This window comes from Numenius arquata, chromosome 9 (assembly GCF_964106895.1).
Source record: "Numenius arquata chromosome 9, bNumArq3.hap1.1, whole genome shotgun sequence".
Lineage (NCBI taxonomy): Eukaryota > Metazoa > Chordata > Aves > Charadriiformes > Scolopacidae > Numenius > Numenius arquata.
Genome location: NC_133584.1, coordinates 12,960,608 through 12,983,834, shown reverse-complemented (window position 1 = coordinate 12,983,834; position 23,227 = coordinate 12,960,608). Strand labels below are relative to the sequence as shown.

At 43.6% G+C, this 23,227-nt stretch overlaps 1 protein-coding gene across 3 annotated transcripts in view; it reads right to left on the bottom strand.

Moving 5' to 3' along the window:
* Window positions 1–23,227, bottom strand: part of TP63 (tumor protein p63) — a 105,268-nt gene that overhangs the window by 47,214 nt on the left and 34,827 nt on the right. For all 3 annotated transcript variants that reach the window (XM_074153997.1, XM_074153999.1, XM_074154000.1), the window contains one exon: window positions 2,720–2,974. In XM_074153997.1, the coding sequence (XP_074010098.1) occupies window positions 2,720–2,974 (255 nt within the window). The remainder of the gene's footprint in view (window positions 1–2,719; window positions 2,975–23,227) is intronic.

The following is a 23,227-nucleotide window of genomic DNA, read 5'->3' as shown; positions in this document are numbered from 1 at the left end:
TTTCCTTACTTAATACTGTTGCCCTGGGGAACAGGAATAGGGGGAAAAAAAGAACTAAGAAACAAGGCTTTCAAGTTTTGGACTCTTAATAAGGGTGGGGCCATCTAGTAATTTAGCTTTTAATAGGTCACTGCAGTGGAAGAAACTCTTCCAGTTGGGTAAGTTCCTAATCCATCATTAAAAAAAAAGACGACAGGCATTAATCAGAGCATATGAAGTCACCTGGAGGGGGGGAGGTGAGGGGGGATGAGCAACTCCGAGAACTTGCTCTTGCTGAGAGGATGAGGCAATCATTCCTTCTTTCATCAACACTTCACACGTGTTTCCACATTTCTCAGGACAGCAGCGGGAAAGAGAGCCTTCACGTCCTTCCCCACCCACCCCACTGATAAAGCTGTCGAACGCATATTAGCAACCGCTCAAGAGCCCATGTGAAATGAGTTGGTGGATTAATTAGTAGAAGGGCAGAGCTCTGAAGATGGAAAGATGCTCTACTGTGAAAGGCGTATTGATTGAAGGTCCCCAGCCAGCACCACAAGGCTGTCATCATCCACTGTGAACATACAGCACGCTGCCAGCTCCTGCATGAGCAGCTAAATCTAGGTCACTTGGCTCAGTAGAGGGACACCTGGGCTGCACTTGCTCCTCCCTGATCAGAGAGCTGTTTGGGACCCCATACCTTTAGTAAAATGCACAGACTTATCCCTAGACAGACTGCAACAGGTACAGGGAGCACATCTTCATCTGTTGGTAGTATGGTCCACATCAGGGCAAAAGTAAAGGAGGGAAAGCTAAATGTGCCTGCCCCCAGGCTGCACACGTTTGGTGACTGTAGTCACCAAAGAGCAATTTTATTTATTCATTTATTTTTAAAGCTGGTGTGTAGTCTGATCTTTTACTACTACTCAGATCTACATTAAAACTCGACCTCCACTTCTACCCCAGAAAGCCACTATCACTACAGTGGAACATCTCAAGTGCTTGCTTAACTTTAAGCTCACTTGCCTTCAGCTCTGCTGAACAGCCTACTACACATGTTCAAACCTCATTTCAAAAGACCGCTTTTTGTAGTTGAAAGGACAGCATCAAACACTCTGGTTCCCTCCAGCTGCGTTAGATAATTCTTTGTACCATACATATCAAAAGAGAACATTGTTTCATATCTCCTTCAAAGGACCCTCTCCAGAGCAGTCTGCAAAAATCCAAGGGCAGCGGTTTCTTACTCTGAGAAGAGGAAAGCAGAACTGACCAATGATTTCCTTACTTAAAAGGAAGTGAAAATAAGTAGTGTGCATAGTGTAAGTGGAGAAACCCGGACATGAAAACAAGTGTGAATTACAGCAGGGCATCACTCCCAATACAGATAAGGAAAAGGTGCAATTTCAAGATCACTTAAAAATCCTTCAACCTTTTATGCATAAACAAATGAAAAACTCAGTCTTGAGCAGACCTATCACATTTTAACCCCATGAAACAATTTCCTGAACAAAGTTATTGTTATCAGTTTTAGACAAATTTTACTGGAAATGGCTTTTAAAATACAAAGGATGCAAACTTACAGTGATTTATTGTTATCTGTTATCTTTGTCCACAGTGGAGCACATGGGCTCCACTGCTTTGCTGGCAGCAGTGACTGGAAGGTTTTTTTGTTAGTTGCAGTTCCTGCTAGATTGTATTGAAATTTGAGATCAAAATAGTTCCTCAGATTAAAAAATAAGGAAATCCACACTATTTCAATGCTCTTATCTTTTGATAAAAAGTGTATCTTTTTTTCTCTAAAAGAAATTAAAAAAAAATAATCAACTCCCTGCTTTTCTTCAGGTGGCATGAGGTAAGGCATTATTCACTGCACTTACTCCAAGTACCTGAAGGAGAGGAAAGCAAATATTGAACATCTTTAAGACAATAGTATTCTCTACTGCAAACATCTCTACTCTAGAGCCCTCAAACACAACAGGACGTACATCTCCAGCAGTGCTGTGTCCTGGGCCATGAAGATTCTATAGCTTGAACAATCAAGACAGTGCCACCAAAATCCAAGTACTGGCCTTCAAGCTCCACACATTTTTTTTTATAATAAGGGGACTATTCTGACAGCAGAAGCAGAGCATTAAGTAATAAAAAAAAAAACCAAAAACAAAATACAAAAGCCCCACCCAATTAATACAAACAATCCAGATAGCGCAGGGCTGACTAACGGACCCAAGCTGGTGACACTGGAGTTCCCACACCAGTTGCAAGAGGGGATAGACATGGAGGAAGAGAAAGCCCCACACTCCATGGGTCTGAGTGGGGGAGCACCACCTCCATCCCGCTGGCAATGTTCCGCACACCAAACTTCACACAAACCCATAGATGTTGAAGAAAGCAAAGGGAAGGTCTGAAGCTGTGGTTATGCCCACCCCATGTTTTACTCAGCACACCTGCTAGACCCAAGCAGAGATCCATTGTTTCATCGCATATGGTCTTCAGGCAACTATCTTTTTGCAAAGCATTTTATTCACCTGGGATTTAGTGATATTATTGAGGGTTAAATTCCCACCACACCCTCCCAGAGCAACCAAGATAAATCTCTCCCTTCTGCATGACATGTCATGCACGGAAGAGGACACAGGTCACTCCATTCTTGCACAAGCCTGTATATATATCATATGAATAGTATCACTACATGCATCAGGACCACTGCCAGAGAAGGAGCAAAGTGGTGCTGCAACCTTACCGTCCACGTTGCTGACTTTGCTGTGCTGGACTGTTGAAATGATACATCGAAGCTGTGAGGTCCTGGATAGTCTGTGTTGGAAGGGATGGCTGGGGAGGGTGAGAGGGCATCAAAGGTCGAGCTGGGCTGGGCATAAGGCGAGGGGGCCGTGACACTGTTCTGTGCGTGTTCCGTGTTGTAGGGACTGGTGGAGGAAGAGCCATTCTGGATCTGCTGGTCCATGCTGTTCAGGAGCCCCAGGTTCGTGTACTGCGGCTAGAGGCAAAGAGATGCACAGATGTGTTACAGAAGCAACGCTAGCACAGGCTGGCTAGCCATGGCATGGCCTTCATGATGGAGGATGGACAGCATGATCACAGCACCGTCAAACACGTTTCACACCAAGAAGAGTGAGATTTGAAAGGTATATACCCCATTTTACATTGGTGACTGAAACAAAAAGTAGTAAAGCTTCTCACAGCCACAAAGGAGATCAACAGCCAAGCTGGGAAAAGAGCTTGCACATAACAAGGTGACTCGCAGGGCAGTGATCATCACAAGGAGACAGGCTCCCTTTGTCTAGCAACACCCAGACTAAGACCCTCTTGAAGGGACTTCTATAACCTGATAAAAGTCACCAGCTTCATTACAGTACAACTAGCCCTAGTTTTTACAAGGCTACATCGTCTCTGATGGTCTTGCACTCTACACAAAGACTGCTCCTCCTCTTGTGGATCTGATCCTGGCATGCACAATAACATTTAAAGACCTCTAGGTGAGGTAGTAGCTGCACTGACGTATAACTTACTGGAGAAAAGATTCATAGCGCTTAACCAGATTGCACCATACACTCAATTCGCAGTGACTGTCACAGACAGTAGTAGAGAGGAATTAAAGGTGTCATCAAGCAGCATGGTAGGTCACAGCACAGAAGGTCCCCACATACTTCAGCAGCAGCAGTTGCACAGGATGCAGCACTTAAGTGAGCAGATGTGATTGTGCCTCAAAAATAGCCACCAGGAACAAATGACATATGAAACAATTGAAGAAATGAAAACAAAGGCTAGAGAATGGAGTACAGAAAGGCAAAGGTTAGATCGGAGAGAAGTTAGCAGAAAAATAACGTGCCTAATGCCCTAAATTCTATGTGCAGCCCTGCTCCCTGAACTTGAACAGATGAAAGGGGAACACATTTCAGAGAAAGGTGTTGAGAATGAGCAAACTCCTTCTATGCTGTCCTGTAGTGCAGCAGCAGATGACAACTTTTCAGCCTGCAAAACAGACAGTGACAAGAGAAGTGGAATGTAGTATGACAGAAATGAATAAATTCCTAAAGAGTATGGAAAAAAAGCAAATAGGAAATTAGTTTTCATGCTCTTTTAATAGAGGAGTTGGGGGGACAAGAAAACATCTTGAGCAGGATTTTGGTTTAAACAGAGCGGTTCTTCACAAAGCCCACAAATAAACATGGATTTTCTGCTACAAAGTGCTGCAGATAGTAAAAGCCTACCTACGTTCAGAAAGGCACCAGATAATTTCTGCTGGAGAAGGCAGCATATCTGATTCTAAAACTCTGAACCACAAACAGTTGAAAGCTGGGAAAGTACTCTGAGGAAAGATGCACAACTACCCCAATCTTTTATTCCTCCAAAGGACCCAAGGTTGGCCATGGAGACAGGGCCAGGTCATTGGTACATGGGGTTCAGCCAGGTACATGTAGTCTTATCCTCGTGTATGTCCAAAGGGCATTGTTTGTTCCCAGTTTAGGGAGAGCAGCATCCAAAATGTTTGTGGTACCCATCCCCACCAGCTCTGGTACCATCCAGGAACACAAAGCAATACACACACCTAGTTCTGCAGTCAGCAGCTGACATGGCAGAAGGGACTCAGGCTCTTCCCCTTGTTCAAGGGGTCCAAGCACCTCATGCCTCTCCATGTCTTACATCTTCAATCCTATCCAGAGCCATCAAGCTCATGTATCTCTCCATACTTCAGCCAGTTTGCTCCAGGCTTCCCTCTTCTTTCCAACAGTTGCTCCTCCAGAGACAACTCTGTATTACCAGCCAAGTGATAAACTCTGCCTGAGTCAGAGCACCAACAGCAAAACCCATGACAAAAAGCTTTCCCCATATTAAGAATCCCACCAGCTTCAAGCACATCACCACTCCTCCAAGGACCTGAAAGGGAATGGCACCAGATACCTACCAAGCTTCCCAGGGACCTTGGACAAGTCATTTAACACCCAGTTTCTCCAGTCACTTCAGCCATGTAGGAAAACAGGTTCATCCCTTTGCAAGGATGAAGTGCCCTCCCTACATGCAAACACTTCACGCTCTCAGCTGTCCTTCCAGAAGGGGAGGAAGGAAGCAGAGACATTTGAGCCACTGATCTCTTTCTTCAGTTCCTGTCTCTGTTTCACTGGAAGATGTTACTATTTTATTGGGTTTTAATTAAAAGGCCAATGTGAACGTGATGCTATTGTGTCCTCAGCAAGGCACATCAGACTTTCCAGAAGTGGATCAGCTTACTAATAAGAGCCATGGTGGGAAAGAGAAGGTCTGGTGAGGAATGGCACAGGGGACTTCATTTTGGGAGCTGGGATGATCTGCAGAGAGAAGGGAGAGAGGGTTCCCTCCCTTGCTCTGCCAGCGACATGCTGTGTCCTTGGGCAAGCCACCTCGCCTCCCCCTCCACCCACAAGGCTGCCTACTTCAGGCAGCAAGGTCTGCAGGGCAAGGATTGCTCCTCACTATGTAAAAAGTGCTCTGCTTAATGGGCCTCCGTTTTGTCTGAGGCCTTAAGGCAGCAGAGTAATAAAAGCAATTACATATTGAGTCTTAATCCTGGGTGAACCAGTGACTCTCTGTATTGCCTCAGGTTAGTCATTTGCCCTCCCTGCCTCAGTTTCCCCATCTATAATAGTGGGGATGTTATAGATGCCCAGCTCCCCTGTTAGATGGGCAAGCAAGTGTCCGAGATTGGACTTAAAGCATGCTAAAATAGCTGATGCAGGAGAAAGCGATCTAGACTGGTTCTTCCTCTCCCAAAGGAGATCGCAGCTTTGGTAATGCAGATGACAGTTATGTCTCATCTCCCATGGGCTACTCAGCCCATCAAGACCTATTTAACAGACATTTGGTACATATTTTCCCTTAAAGCTAATTCTGTATGGAAAGAGGCAAAATGCTGGTGTACTGCACCAGGAACAGTCTTTTTCTGGCTCAATAATTTTATATTTAATGAAAAAAAACAAACCTTCCTGCCCTCCTGCCCCAGAATACCTGAGTAAGACCTGAAGACTTCTCAAAAACATAGAAGTATCACTCAGTTGTTTCATTTCTCATGGTGATTAGCATCAGACACACTCCCTAACCAGCAGAATGATGAAAAGACGGCTATGATGAAAACAGTCTCCTAAACCAGCTCAGACATAGAGACAGCAAAACAATAGTGTTTCAGCTTTCACTTAAAAACTATTCCCTCTAATTCCAGGCTATTTAAGATGATGGAGAAAGATGACCAAATGGGCAGTCGGCGTTAACAAGACAGCACAGTCTGGAAACGCTGAAGGTGCTGCCTGGAAGTCAATTAAAAAAAAAAAGTAAGTGGGCCATTAAAATTTAAGATATCCTTAAGAGAATCAAAGATCCTTCTCATTCCTTTCAGTCCAGGAACCATCTGTCTAAATGTTAGCAGCGGAGCAGCCATTCCACCACATTTATACATTCACATGCCACAGCTGAATGCCATGTCCCCATTTGCTCTTTAAATAACTATTAATCTCCTTGCACTTATCCCTGTGCTGACACAAGCAGCTGTTGGACTCCCCTTCTCCCCCTCCAAGTCCCACCAGCCTTTCACCTTCCCTGGCCCCTTGCTCCCCTCCCCAGGCAGGTGCTCCATCCCCAGTGACAAAGCCAGACACCAGGTTTGCACACACACGAGCACTAAACCTTGTCTCGAAGCTATGCCCCAAGGCAGACGGAGAGTTGTTTGCGCTCAAGGGGTCAACATTTGAATTGCTTGCAAGGCTTTTGGAGGAATCAGATAAGGCTTTGGAGGCACACGCCTTCTGACAACACAACAATTAGAGGGGCAGCAGGCCCGGGGAAGGCGTGCGTAGGAATTCACCCGCCGCAATAAAACCCCTTCGCCCCAGCCACGCTGGGGATGGCGAGAACAAAGAGAGCAAGGGGCTGTGGGCACATCTGCAAGGCATCACCCCCCAGGAGGGGTCTGCAGGGTATGTGTTTGCACACACAGTTTCCTTTCACCATTTACAGGGAGAAAAACACCGCAACATTTATTTCAGAATTTAATTCTTGCCGGGTTGGTAGCCCAGAGTTTAGCACATGTTCATGTTTTGCTGCGGGGTTGCTTTAAACAACTGCAGGATGTAGTCCCACCACCAGTTCCTGGCAGAAGGAGAATGGTGGAAAGAAGAGAAATGCATGCACAGCTGAAAGAACAGATTATTTAATTTTCAGTGCCTTTGTTCTGTTTTTTTCCCTCCCTCAAGTTTCTGAACTATTAATATCACTGAGGCATTAAAAAACCTGCAGGCGAATTTAACTGCAAATAATTAGACATCTACAATTAGATCTTAGACTATGCATTTTGGAACATTGTTTCAATAATGTATCTTGAATGATCGGTTTCACTTCTTACATCAGCTTCACTTTCAGGTATTCATGCTAACTCATGCTTCTAGATTAGGAGAAACGTGGTTTCAATGGAGAGGCTGCTGAATTGAAAACCAGACTGAAAACGGCAGAATTGTTTAATCATGGTTCTGCTGTCAGAACGACAGATGTCCCTAACGAACGCCACGGACAAGAAGCCTCCTGACCCCAGTGGCTCCAGGGCACTTGCCACAAGAGGGCAATGCAAATGCTCCACCACACACAGTAGAGCTGATGTGATGGGGAAGGTTCACCAACCCACCCAAACTGGGGCTCTTCTCACCCTTCCCTGCAGCAAGAACCCACCCCAGTTCTTCCACCACAGCCTGCTTTTAAGCCCATAATGTTAATTGATACGATTATGAGATAGATCTGCAATGAGACCCTCAGTATGAAGGAAGTAATGCAAATGAAGAAAAGTTCTCAAGGGGACTTCCACACCAAAAATCCCCTAAAATACAGCACTCCAGCTATTAACTACCCACTTATCAACCTCTCAGAAAAAGTTTTGAGAGTTTCTCCACTTGAGAAAATAAGAAAAGTTACCATCTTCAGATGTAGAACACCTAGATGCCTCCCCCCATCAAAAACCTTCTTCGTATCTCCAAAAGAACGTGCATCTGTCATGCACACATACAGACAAAATTTTAAATTTTCACTGCACGATCTATGCGGCTGAAGAGCATTGTCCAGCTCCTCAAAAAGCCCTACAAAACACCACTGCTTATTCTCCAAAGATATGAAATGATGAAATTAATAAACTACCGTGGTTGTCAGCAACAATAAGATTTTTGCAAGGCACTTTGCTAATTCTGTGCTTTGTCCTTAACCACACCACAACTGATGCGCCAGAGCTAACAGTTGTGGGACCAGTAGGAAGCGGCATACAGTGATATTTCAGTGCTAGACCAGTTAAGGATCCAGATCCCTGTTGAAAAACAGCTCTCTTAAGAGCAGCAGGATAAATGTTTTCCAGAGTGCTTGATGCCTATTCAAATCAGAAGACAGACACCTTAAATGTATCAACCTAGTTTTTCAAACCTTCCTAGCAAAGGATTTAGTAGGTGGAAATAAAGCACTTAAGCTCAACAGAAGTGCTTTTATCATAATTATTAATCAAGATATTGCTGACTGCAAGACCGTGCAGCTTTGCCAGTTGCTCAGAAGGCAGCTGATACAATACCCGATGTAGGCGCTCTGCTTGTGCCATTACAAAGAAGTGCCAAGAAAGAAAGGGCTCCACCCATGCCCCTCAGCTAAGATCAGGGCTGAAGCCGAAAGAGATATCTAACTCACTCATCGCAATGAAAGGTGTGATTTAGTTTGCATCTCTAGCCTCTTTTCTCATCAAAAAAATAGAGACTGAAAAACTTCTTCATGTGTCAGACTTTCCACCCAGCTCACGTACATCTGGACTGCACTCCTTTCAGGAGGAACAAGCTCAGTTTGGACATCACCCTGGTCCTCTCCAAGCCATGAGGGCAAGATACATACATTCATTTCAACACCATCTCAGACCCACATTCCCGGGTAGAGCCAGGGTGCTGGTGGCAGGTCTCACAGCCTCCACAATCCCTTCAACTCCATTTCTAAAATGGAGACAAATCCCATAAGTCTATTTTTAAGAGGTTTTTCACCAGAGATACTGTGCAGCTAAATACACCAAAACACTCAGAAGCCCACAGATAAAATAAATAACGATATACTTAATGTGAAGAGCAAGGGAGAAAATAACTTTGGTTCAACCAAAGACATCAACAGTTACCAAGATAGGTTCCCAGGCAATACAGTTCCTAAGCAATAATTACCACGTCATGGCTTTTAGCACTATAACAAATCAATCTGATTTGAGATAACTTGCTATTCGGTCATTGTTTTTTTCTGGGAAAAGAGGAGACTATTTCTCATTCCAGTAGCATTAGAAGATCCCATAATGGAGGACTGCATTAGACTAGAAGAGGCCCTGGAGTCAGTAACTCTAGTCCTGGCTATTAGACCTGCTGCAGCATAACCAAACTTTTAACATCTCAGGTCAATCCCACCTGTAAGCAGGGAATATAAATATTTCTGCATACTGTCACCTGTATTATTTAGAAGAGAATCTATTTGGGATCTATTGGGCTATGCAATAAGCATGATCACAATTTTAAGAAACTAAAGAATGGTAAAGAAAAAATAATTCTCCTTCCAAAGCAGGTAAGCCTCCTGTAAAAAAAGGAAAAGTGTATTTATATATACTGCAGTCTTGGGCTACATATATATCTCTAATCCTGCACATGTATTTCATGTGAAGTATTAGAATAACCCCAGCCGGTTGCCTGGACACCTTCCACCATCACCTAAGCACTTAAAGCACAACATAAAGAGTCCTGCATTTCACCCAGCTAAGGGGGTGGGGGGAGGGAAAGACAAACCCAAAACAAACCAAAATACTCAAAACACAAGTGACCAACTGAAATCATGCTACCATGTTTAAAGTTCAGATACGCAAGCTTAAAAGATTGCCTGCTCTGCCTACTTAACACACAGCATCCCTTCCCTTCAGCCCTTTGGCCATAGTCAGCTTAAGAGACAGCACATTACCTATGCTAAACAGGAGAAATCAGTGCATGTCAGTAATTTGCAAACACACACCACCACACTTGAAAAACACTATGGTTTCTATGCAGGGGGGAGGGAGGAAAGTCTGGGTGACTTTCACTGGGATTAGCTATTCCAGTCTGCACATCATGCCACATCTACACCCCTTTAGGTTTACACAATTTTAAGAACCATACCCATTAAGGCTGCAGCCCATGTGTTTCCACTCAGACACAGTTCTGTTGAACTCAGCAGAACTTACTGTCCAAGTAGAAGTCCACATATGCAGGTATTTGTAGGCTTGTAGAATAACACAAATTCATAAAAAGTAACAAGAGGGCAAGTTTCTGTCCACCCACAAAGTCTGTAAGCTTTGGAGTCGAGTTGTTCCCTCCAGCTGTAATTGTTTTCCTTTTTAGCTAAACTTTGAGTTTTGCCCCTTGGTTAATTCATTTACTTTAACTCAGTAAGAAGTATTTTTCAGCCAGAAGCAGGGTGCCTTTTAAAACAAGCACAGCCCAAAGCAGGAATGCCTGTAATTCCTGACTCCTGCCACCTGCCACAGGTTCACGTAAAAGAGCTTGTCTAATTCAAGGATTATCAGAATGACAGTGCATCCCACTTCACACAAATATTGTCTGGACATCCTACATTGTTTAAGTATTTCCAAGTATTTTCCAATGCATATAAAAATAACTTCCCTAGAGCTGTATTTTAGACTTTTAGTGAAAAAAAAAATAAAAATTATTCTGAATTGGGCTCTTGAAAAAAAAAAGTTCTCCTTGTGTAGAAAAAATTCATTTCTGAAAGTCAGATTTTATGCAGGCTTTCATTAGAGTATCTAGGCTATGCTTAGTTATTTTGAAAATTCTGACAGTTTAAAACAGGAAGAAGTCCAAGATCCACCCCTTGTACACAGATAGTAATTTCTTTACTCTGAACTTGTGTGCAGCAATTTATTTGACATGTAATTGAAAAAAAACCCCATATAAACAGAGAGAGAAGGGAGGGAAGTCATACCATATCATCTCTATGAGATGCCAGAAATCACGTGACATCAGAACTCCATGATCTTAAAGTAAAGTCATTAATAACTCAAACACTCAGCTTCCTAAAACTGAGGCCAAGAGTTTCCTATGTTCTCCTATTACCAGCTGGACAACAAAATGTCAACAAAGATCTGAAGAGCCATGAAGTACAGACGATTTGGAAAGGCACCCCCTCACATTCCCAAGAGATGTAAACATAACTGAAGACAAAGACCTACATCGGAAAAACAGAAAAAGCAAGATTTCAGCAAGGCATTTTTGTAGCTAAGAAAGCTAAGCTCATCAGGGTATCTAGAAATCCTATGCACTGAGTTTGTACAGCAATGTTGAAAAGTTGGATTAAAACAATTTAAATCTTTAAATATAAGAGGAAGCAATTAAAATACAAAGGGGGAGGTGAGAAGGAGAAGCAGGGACTGGAGAAGAAAACTCTGGTAGTTGATTAAGTCTGCCTTGTTTCTTGAACTCTTCACTGGACGGCAACCATTGATGGTTATCAGTCACTTTAGACATCCAGCATTTTATTGTGTTGAGAGGGCAGCACTAGGCTGGACAGGATATCTGTGTGTCATCCACAGTGAAAGGCTGCAGACAGTGTAACCACCAAAGTATGGCCATAGGGCACAAGGACAATAAATAATCAGGGTCAGAATAGCACTAGGAGTTGAAGTTAGCTCTCAAACTCATCATTATGCTCAATAAAAATCAGAATACACCAGCGTTCAGACACCAAGGTAAAATACTCCAGTTAGGTAGCATTTTAGAACAAGAAATTCAGATCATCTGCAAGTTAAATAAGTCAAGCAGTTAAACACACACCAAAAAAAAAAAAAAGAAAAAAAGCCACACACATAAACCCCCCACACCCACTCTTTGAAGCATGGTGCAACTACGGAATATAAGAATTCATAAGAAGAGTTATAGGAGGGCAAAGGGCAAATTAAAACAAGTTAGAGCAAGCAAAGGAAGAGAGTTACATTGTAGCACGAGAGTCCCTATAGATTAAAAGGAAGATCTATTAGATTTTCTACTGTATTTGTCCATTTCATCTGTCCAAATCAGGTGAGAAAACTCATGGATTATGTTCTCAAAAGCCCAAGACACCAAAAAGCAGACCCAAGCAACACCATCAGCTGAAAAGCTTTCAAGATTGAGTGGGGAATCAAGAGGACTGGCTGCCAAATTCTGATTATTCCTCAACTGCAGAGAACAAAAGGAGGCAGAGCTTTGCCTTCCAACACTTTATTTTGTATAATAAAGTGACTCCCGACCTGCACCAAGCTGGTGTTGCCTGTACCCAAGGATCTGTTGGGGTTCAGTGCAGCAACACACACAAAGCTGGGAGACCACCCTACCCACCCTCCCACTGAGGTACACGGCAGAAGCACAGCTTCCCATCACTGCTGCAACTTACCCTTGAGATAAGCAGCAGTTTTATATGCTCTTTTCCAAAGATATCAGTCTGTACATACACTAGACCCAAAACCTGGTCTTTGAGAGGGGTGTGTGCATGTGGGTATATATGGACACAACGTGCACACAACAACAGTTCTTATTCCACAGTTACTTGATCAGCCTTACAACCACAAAGAACACTTTCCCCAACCATGTAAATCACATTATCACGTATTCTGCACACCCAAGATTTCCACAGGGCTCTCTGGTATGGACCCTCCAAGTCTAACACCATAACCAAAACCCACTTTTCAGTACTTCTCTCCCTGTCCAAAACTGCTGACTTCAGCAAATGTTAAGTTGCCTGTTGCCGTTGTCATTTAAAGCAAGGCACAGCTTCAGAGATCTACATTTGAGGCACCCCACTGGACAGACCTTTCACTATCTAAACTGAGATATTGATAGATTTTTTTCTTCAATATGGAATAGCTCATATTATCTGAGCAGAAAATGTTCCTGTCTTTCTAATAGAGCTTCCATAACTTTGCTTATTGCGAGAAGCAACCACTACGGTAGCTAAGCTGAGCTAAGCCAAGCCAAATACAGAAAGGGGTTCTCCCAGATTTTTGGAGTAACAACAGACCTACTAATTTCCATCCAATACCATGTTTAACTCCCTACCCCTCCAACTTGAATATTCACAGTTCCTTTCAAACACGCAGCACAGTGGACAGACAAAAGCTCATCTCAACAGTTCTCCCACCTTAATATTCAAGTAGGAGTTTCCTGTGTGCAAAATATTTGATCACACCTAGTCAGTGTATGTTCTAGTTTCCTTTTTAAGAATGTCTTGCATGCTTATCTGCTGCTGAAAGAGGGTGGGGGGAATTTCACTCATCTACTTAGCTCTAGTCAATCACCACCAGCACTCCTCAGGGAGCCCATTTTTATGCTATGTAATGCAGAGTAAACAAAGTGCAGCAGTGAGAAATCGCAGTAAAGACTTGCAAAGGCAATTCAGGATCTTGGACACACAATTTAAAAATTTTCCAGAATCCAAATTTTACAGAGAAGTCTGAATTTTATTCTTGAGCAATCACACCCCCAAAAAGTATTTTGTGATGCACAACCAAGACATCACAATGTTACCTAAAAAAAAAAACCACACACAAAACACACACACCCAAGGAAAATGATGAAATACTTTGTCATTTCCCATGCAGCAGAGAGATCCACTTGCTGACTTGACACTTTTGTTGGCAGCATGCTTAAGTCCTATAAAGCTACAGGCTGAAAGAATCCACCTATTCCTATTGTTCTGTTCACCTCTGCTCCTGGGGCGTCACGTACCAGCCCTGTGCATCACATCCCTTACGCAGCTGGACTGCAGCTCTGCAGAGCAGTGATTTCTGCCTCAGCAGCACAGCCGAGAAGCCCAGCGCTGCACCTCCTCCCCTCTCTCTGTTTCCAGAAGTCGGCAAGATTCTTTGTATTTACTTCCTAGACGTGGATTAAAACTGAAAGATTCATATCTACCTAGACACAATCCATCCCTTTCATTCCCAGACACTACCCCACCATAAAATATTTCCCCTTCCCTCCTTAAACTGGGCGTTTCCTCCCACTCTCTTGCCCTTGGTAAAAGCATTCATCTTCTTGCCATCTTGAGGAAGTTGGACTCATCTCAAATTTCACCAGGTCCCCTTGTATACCACTTCCCAAAGTCCTTGGGGGAAAGTTTAATCCGGATCCAAACTCTGGAATCAATCCTAAGAGGCTGCTGGGCTCCAATCAATGCATTAATTTTCAAGCATGTTCAGCCTTGCCACTTGGGTCCACTTCCAAACAAAGCGGACGACTGAGCACAAGCCTAGAAATATATTACACCTCAAGCCATCTATTCTAGATATTAATACACACATCCTGGTTAAAACACTGCTCCTTTAGTTGTACCATTAAGACGCCAGTTGAAACAGCAGTGGCAGGGGATTTGCAAAAATCCAACATATCATTAAGTGCTCTTGGATCAACTGCCAAATCACACAAATCTAGTACAAATTAAAAAAAAAAACAACAAAAAACACACAACACAAAACCAGCCAACAAACAACCAAACAAAAAACAGAAAACATATCCCAAGTTTTTGTTGCTTGCTTGTGCATGGAGCTCATAACAACAGTCGGTAATTTCAAACAAAATCATCAAGTTCAGATTCAAGTTCCCAAAGAAAATTGAAGCTTATTTTGCCAACGCCAAGGAACTAAATCTTTCACGTGTTTTATTCGAGACTTTCTGAACAGTTATTTCTTACTGATTTTGCTCCTTACATTAGAAGCTTTACAGAAATAAAACCCCAACCACCTTAACTCTCATCCTATTCTATTTGCTCCTTGCTCAAGGTAATTGCAAGCAGCTAAGCTAAACCTGGAAAGCCTGTCATAGGCTCTTCTTTAGAAGAGATTTGGGACTCTCCCCAGGAGCCAATCTGTTCATAAAAAAAAAAAATTTAGGTTTACCCCTACATTTCACTGAATTTTTAGAGTTGGAAGGGACCATAAAGATCATCTAGTCCAACTCCCCTGCTGAAGCAGGATTGCCCAGAGCATGTACTGAATTTGCATTTCACTGCACTTCCTTCTCAGTAGCAGCCAAATCACAACCTGCAAACTCAGTCCTGGGTTGCTCTACTAGGGTTTTATCCCATGGTTTGCTCCTACTGGGAAGAAGCTCTCTAATCCCTCTGACAGTTTTAGCATCTTTTTGGGAGACCAAAATCTCCATCTACGCTTGGAAGACCAAGGACTAGAAGATTTCTCAGAAATCATTTTATACTGTAACTGGAGAAACCAAACCAAAACAGGAAGTTTTTGAAGAACAGCAAGTTTATTCACTTGGAGAGACCCACCCACATGCCTAACCATGGCTGAGCTCACGTATCATTCTAAGATCATAGCCTCAGTTACTTGTCAAGGGACTGCAGCATGATCATGGCATCGAGACAGCAGAGAATCTGGAAAACGCTTTAAAGTGAAACATAAAAAATAAAATAAAATTGAACCTCAACACCCTTGGAGAGAAAATATTTTCCTCTTAATTCCACTTGATACCAAAAGTGACTTGACACTAATCCAGGCCAAGTAGCACAAACAGAGAGCTTGAGCTCACTTCTCTGCTGGAGAGGATGGAGTATTGCTGTTGGTATATGAGAAGCTCCTTTCCTTTCTGATGATTTATGCAGCCTCACTTTAAAAGAGTTGCATTCATTTTATTGCCTACTCTGCACATTCTCAAGAGGCGTTGGAGGCAGTGCCAGAAAAATAACAGGGCTTAACAGTGTCTAGCACAAATCCATCGGTGCAAAAGCTCTTTTCTGAAGCCTTTCCAGATTTTTTTTTTTCAGTGGGAACATTTTGTAAATAGAATTTAAAATTTGCCTTGAGCCAGGCAACACCCGCTTTTATTCAGCCCTTCACGATAATGAAATAAGTAGTTTCTCCACTAGTTACAGCTAACGTCTTCCAGAGGAAAGCAGGCGCAAAGCACATGGTTTACACACTCTCAAATCCCACATCCACACCTTTTCTGTTGCAGATGCCACATCTTCCTCATAGAAGTAGTGAAGCTTCTGTCTCACAGAAAAGAGAGCTGCAATTGAAAATAAATCCTTCCGCTAGGGATAACTTGGCAGACACAACCCAAAAGGTCACCACCAGATGGATTGAAAGACATACAACAAAAGGGAGCTTTGTCTGCTTTGTATATCTCTATGCTTGAGGGACAGGGAGAGAAGAAAAGCAATTTCACTTGACTTAAAACCGTTACTTTGTTATTAAAAAAGACAAAGTAAAAAGAAAATCAGCTCCTAAGGGAGCTAGGCAATAACATAACTGGGCTTGTGTCAGAAGAAATCAAAGAATTCAGGTGCTGGTAACATCGTGGAAGATTCAAGCCACCATACTAGTAAAAATAACCAGTCAGAACAGCTGTTCTTGTATTCTCCAAGGAGGAATCCTGAACAGAAATTATACGGATAATTTTGTCCTGTCTCAACTGAGGCCAACTTACAGCAAACAAAAACGGGTCATCAATTACATTCACTGGTTCAAGACAAAGTACCCTCCCTGCACTGCAATTGCAACTCTTTCCTATCTCTCACAGTGAAAACCATTTAATTCTAGAAAATATCTGGTCTAAGCTACTTGCCAAATGAAGCAAGCTAACAATTTGCCAGCAACTGAGAAGATACCATACTTCTTATTAACCCTTGTTTTCGACACAGAAAATTGGAAAATGGAGATGCAATTTCCAATCTGACGTCCAGTGTAATTGCATTATTGTGCAAATGGCAAGATGTGTGTTACTGAGCAGTAAGGACACTTTACCCACAGCCAAACTATCCTAATTCCTGCAAAAGTGTCACATGTCACACACTGAGAAGTTAAAGCTGTGCAGACGGACAGAATGTCATCAGGTTTCATTTTTGCCTATTAAAGGATACACTCATTAATTCTTTCCACCCACATGCAGGTTACAATCACTTATTTCTGGGCTACACCCACAGCCTTAGACTGGCGAGGTCCAGTCCTTCCATCTAAAGCAAAGAAAGTATTTCTCCTTTTAACATCCCCAATTTCTGCTCAATGTGGGGTTACATTACGTGTACTATCAAGACTGATGTCAAAGTTTTTCAGTACCTTATAAAACAACAGAAGACCATCCATGACACAACAAACCTGCTCCAATAACAAGTGGTTGGACTTTTGTTGGAAACACACTCAACTCTTCCCCTTTCCTTGCATTTCTCCCCCAGGCTGGTCTTCTTGCTTCAGCTGTGAGGGAGGATGGGACCACAAGGCAAGACAAGTCTCAGCTTCCTGCTGCCCATCGCTCAAGACTGGGTCTTCATTAGCAGACCCAAACAGGGCAGCAGCATCCACTTACTCTCTCCAAAAGATACATGCATATCTAACCTTAGGTTTTTCTATCTCAGGTTAAACCTTTGCAGTTAGACTGCAGCTTTAAAACACCTCAGAGGAAAAGATACTTGGTTATACAGGGCCTCTACATACTTGCAGAAGACCTTTGCAGCCCCAGGATAGGACATATGTCTCACAAGACTGCACAAAAGATATCACATGACAAATCTTTAGACCCTTAAGTGCAATTACAGCAAAACCAAAGGATGGATACGTAAGAAGTGTAGCTGGAAGTGCATCTGGACACCATCAAGGAATGCAATCCCCAATACATCTCCCTATTTCTTGCTCCTAAAGAGAGACTGTGCCCAAATGTGTGGGGTGTTGATACTATTTCAATAAAGAGCCCACTGAAAGGCACAGCACTTGTATCTGAGCCCTGCACAGCTCAGGGAGAGGTTTCCTCCCAGGGATCAGGGGTTCTTTGCCTACTCGGAGCTAGCAGAAACCTGAGACTTCATCACAAATAGGAGGAGGAAGGAACAGGAGAGAGGGTCAGGTTAGCCAAAACCTTCCTTGAGAAACTCGTTAGCCTTCATGTAGTATCTATCCAAGTGCCTTCCTCTTGGGGTAGGTTGATATGTGGGGTGCAGAGCGTGCTGCACAGATGAGCATTTCTCCCTTGTACCTCCAGACTGGATGAAGGGAGGAGGTGGGCTGCTATCCTGGGCAGTGACCACACAGGGTCCCTCAGAGACTGCTTCCTTCAGGGTATGGCTGAGGACCACAGAGAATCAGCAGGAAGGGAAGAGCCTTTACCAAATGCAGTCAAGGTGACTGCTGCCATGTGACAAAACCAGCCAAGGAAAGCAGCACCAGAGGGGCCATGGCTTTGTTCTCTTTGGTGGTTCGCAGCCAAATCCAGGCTGACAGCAAGGATAATAGACCCCAGTCACAATTTTACTGCACACAGATGAAGCTGGTGCTCAAAAGTGAGCTACAGCTCAATTCTCAGATTCCTTAAAGTAACGTTTGCTGACCCAACGTCCCAAAGAGGTGTAAGAAATGCTCCTCTCACCAGGAATGTCTAGCTCCCTCAGGATATCCTTCCAGGCCACCCCAGAGACCCACATGTCTGCTCCTGCGAAGAGGAAGGACTTGCATCCAGGGCACTACATCTCACACACATGCACCTGAATTATTATTTAAAGAGCTAAGAGGGAAAAGAAAACCAAAACAAAAAAATGCACCCTTCTGAACAGGCTATCCTAACCTTCAAAGATATTTGCAGCAATCTGTATATATTTTCTCTTAATTTCCAATGTGAAGGAAAGCTGCCAAAAATCCATAAAGCAGAGCACAAGATGTTTTAGTATAAAAGCAGTTTCCCCCACTTCCCTCCTATAACTATGATAAAAATCTTAACGGAAAGAGATTTTTTAATTTGTCTTTCTCCCACAAAGAGCAGGAAGATCTTTGGGAAGGCTGAAGGATATAATCAAAAGTCACGGCACATATTTCTTATCAGTGTTTGAACAAGATGTGTTTATTCTTTTGGCAATGCTTTAATTTGATTTTAGCAAACACTCCAAACTCGGCATCATGTTCTCAGCCAAGCTGCAGAAGAATCCAGAGTCCCCAAAGGGAATATCTATCGCTCTCATCCTCCCCTCCTAGCACTCAGGAAACTTGGACAAGACTGGACAAACTTGCAGATATTGTCTTCACACCCAATTTTGCCCATGCTCCCCCACAAACATTTGCTCACAGCACCTAAAATTCCAGATGTGGAGATGAGGTAGGAAGACATAATGAGATCCAAAGGGTTCTTATTCATCAGCACCTCATCACTCCATTATAACTGCCCCAATGCTTCTCTCTTTTTCACGTCTCCTACTCATAAGCACACAGGAATGGATCTCCAGGGTCATCAAGTCCAGTACTCTGCCAACAAAAGAGCTTAATTGTTCTTATAGTCAACACAGATCACACGCTGGGTTAGATTAAGCTGGAAAAGTGGTTGGGGCAGGTTCCACCACCAGTCTTTCAGGGCTGTGATTCACTTCAACACCCTTCTTCCCTCTCTCAGCTTTCCTCAACCAGATATTGTCCATTTGGGAGAAACTCCTCATCTCACTGCGGCATTCGGCACTGCGCTTGCAGGCATGGGCACTGCAGCGCCATGAGCGATGGTGTGAGCTCTCCACTCCGACCACGCAGCCTGCGCTGGGGCTGGTTCCCAGGGTGCAGGGTGGAACGCGCCGCACTGCTGGCGGGTGCAGAGGGCAGAGCTCGGCTTCTGCAAGCAGGCAGTGAACATCCTGGGGTGGCTGGGAAAAGCACCCCAAAAAACGGGCTTTGGGTGGGAGGGGAGTCCCTGCTCTCCATTTTAAAATTGCATCTCAACTGGGGGGGGGGGGGGGGGGGGGAGGGGGGGAGGAATTGAGTTCTCCCTCCCTTTTGCCCATTTTTAAACCCAAACTGTAATCTATACCAGGTTTTTCATGATTTGGTATGGCCACCTTCTACCCAATCCAGAGATAGTTCTAAAATTTAAACTCCAGCAAGCAACAAATTGCTACTTCTATTTCCACATTGAGATCTCTTTTTTCCTTCTTCCATTTTTAAGGAAACCATGCCAAAGACCACATCTTGTTTTCAAGCTTAGGACAGGCAAGGTTCATCATCACCAATATATTTTAATTGAGCATTAACACTTAGCGCAGACTTTCTAACTACTTGTCTCAAGAGAGTGTTATGCGCTTCTCAGAAACAAAGCCAAGTCAATGCTAATCAGGTTTTCCTTCCCCAGCATACAATGTTTTGCTGGAGGAACGAAGACGGTCCACCATGTTCAAAGCCAAGAAAGGGGAAGAAGTAAAAAAAAAAAAAAAAAAAAAATCAGAGCTAAAGCTTTCTAAAAAACCCCTCCCCTGGCAGCAACAGTGATGAGTGTCAATTAAGCGGAGCAAGAACGCTCCTGAGCGCATCGCTTCTGACAGATGAGCCTAGCAAGTCAACCATAGGGACTCCACAGCCTCACCGCTGCTATTCAGCGAAAGTTGATCAGATAGCAGCAGACAAATAAGGCCAAGCAAACACTCTGAGAAGTGCTCTCTCCACATTTAAGAGTTTATAATTAACCTAGGCAAAAAAAAAAAAAAAAAAAAAAAAAAGAGACCCCAATTTGAGTCTTCCGCACAGAAGAAGCGCTAGGAACCACGTGCACGCTGGGTGTTTGCACTCCCTGCAGAAGCGGGGACAGGGAAAGCACACCGGTTTCACCTTACCCCTCACTTTCCCCGAGTCACAAACCTGCCATCCCAGGCGTGCAAACCCCAAGCATACTTTTAACAGGTTTTTCCCCGCCAGCTATCGTATCTCCTAGCTGCGCTCTTGGCCTTGCAATTCCTATTTTGTTTTCTTTTCCAAGTGGCTGAGCTTCTGCCTGCATTGTTTTACACCCCATGCCCTCCACTTGAAGCATTTTCACCAGGAATACACACATACACACACAGAGGAGCTTTTGCTGCATTGCCATTCTGACGAGTGTCAACACAGCTGCTGTCTCCGCTGGAATGTAAACCAATATTGTCGTTAGATCTCCCTCAACCACAGGTAACTTCCTCAAAGATTTGCACAGCGTGGAGCAATTCTCTCCACTGCCACCTTACAAAGCATCGACCCAGTTGGTTAAAAACAATTAAATAAAATAAAAAGGAAAATAAGAAAATCAAAGCTGCATCTGAACTTCGCGTTCCACTCACACCCATGCAGTGCAGAGGGCTATAGAAAGCAAAATGCATCCGCTGTACACACATTCATCCTCATATAATATGTTTAGACAAAAACTCTGTATAAAATATCTTGTTGCTGCTGCAAGTCATGAGGGAAGGTATTAACAGCACTGAGTAATTGGTGTGGACACTAATGCAACATCTACAGCGGAGAACCTTTGTTTGGATATTATTTCACTTGAAAAGGTAACCTAAGAAGGGGTTTATAATGCATTTTTGGTTCTTTCTTAGATCCCATCCACTTTTAACAATGAGCAGCAATTTTGGCAATAAAAGACTAATAAATGAGTATTAATGCAGTCACCACAGATACTGTTCAGACTGCTACAGGAACGCAATCTGTATGCACAGATTGCTACAGGAACGCAATCTGCCCACAGAAAGTGACTGCTTTGCCTTGCTTCTCCAAGGAAAGAAAATTATGTTGAGCTGATCAAGGTTCCCAAAACAAATCTGCTGTCCCAAATGTCAAGACTCAAAGCTCACTCTTTCAGATATTTAGCCCAGTAAATGCCGCTTCCCATTGTAAAGCACAAAAGTTTCAGAAAACAAGTGTATATTCCACACCTAACTTCAAGACTACAGGGTTGAAGAAATCACATGCATTCGCTTAAAATAAAAATATATTAAAGATATCATAGCTCAAACCTAGAATCCTTACCTCGCTATACTGGGACTGGGCATTGTTTTCCAGGTACAACATGTTAGCAGTCAAATTGATCAATGCTGCTGTTCTTTCTTCTGGCTCCAGGATTTTGACAAACACCTCCCACCCCCTAGAAGACCCTAAAAAAATATATGATGCTACTTGGAAGATAACAGGACTCAGAGTGTGCCTCTCTGCATAATTGAAGTTTCCCTTATATACCTAACTATAGGCAAGGAGGAGGAGGTGGGGCTCTCCTGCCTTACCTGTCCAATCTGTCAAAGTGCCACCTGGAGTCCTCCACTCCAATGGAGAGAGGCCTCTCCCAGCTCATTAAGTAGTTAGAATTCCTTATCACCAATCTCTAAAAAGCAAAGGGAAGGGAAGGGGGGGAAATGACCCAAAAAAAAAAAAAAAAAAAAAGAGAGAGAGAGAAAAGAAAGGAAACTATAACTTTCCCCTGACATTTTTCTATAAGTTTGGGAACTCAAAAGACAGACATGGAGTTGCTACAAAGGAGCTGCTTCGAGAAACTATTTTCTGAGAAGACTCCACCGTTTTCTTTTTTCCAAGGCACAGGCTTTGCTGCTACCAAAGTCCAAAATGTTTGGGAAGGTATCAAGATGCAACATTTGAGACTGGCGGTGCAGTAACACAGCCGAGCCTCTGGCTGCTGCAGCATGCAGGGCTGGGACAAAACCCACAAGGAGCTTTCTAAGAAGCAATCACCGTTTCGTGCACCGTAATCCTGCTATGTTCTCCCTCGTCTGCGTGCTCTCATCCACACTCACAGCCAAAAGGTCCTGTGTTTGCAGGACATCACTCCAGCTACATGGTTTTTTCCCCCCTCCTTTGCAGTTGCTTGTAACTCACACCAAACAAGCCTTAAAATAATCTCGTTTAAAACACGAAATGTTACAAAAAAATTTAAAAAGTAACTCATCCAGAGGGACTCGTGATTTTAAATTAATGTATGGGAGAAGTTGTTTGGTACCACTTAGTGAAAACCACCTGGACGCTGTGCCCACAGCAAACTAAAGATTTTTGAAGAGGCAGATAGGAAAAGCACTGACTCCTTAGCCCCCTCGGACTTGATCTGTAGGAGAACAGAACGCGCAGACAGGCAGATCACAATGGCCCCACTGTGATTTAACTCTGAACCAGCAGAAAAAGTCCCCCATCCTGCCCCACTGTCTGGTCCCAGCAGCATGAGGTCCAGGCACCGGCCACCCCTGGGAGCAGAGCTGGGTCACCCCAGGCTCTAGAACACCCCACTGGAAGCGGTCCACTGTCACCCCACAGAGCGAGCGGGATGTACGGCCGGAACAAAAGCCAGCTCTTTTTTCCTGCTCCCAAAGAGCAGGGTGAGCGCCATCGAGCACGGGAAACAAAACACCTTTTAAAGGGGTGGGCAGGGGGAAGAGAGGAAGCCAAACATCCAGATTGCAGTGCGGCCACCTGCCC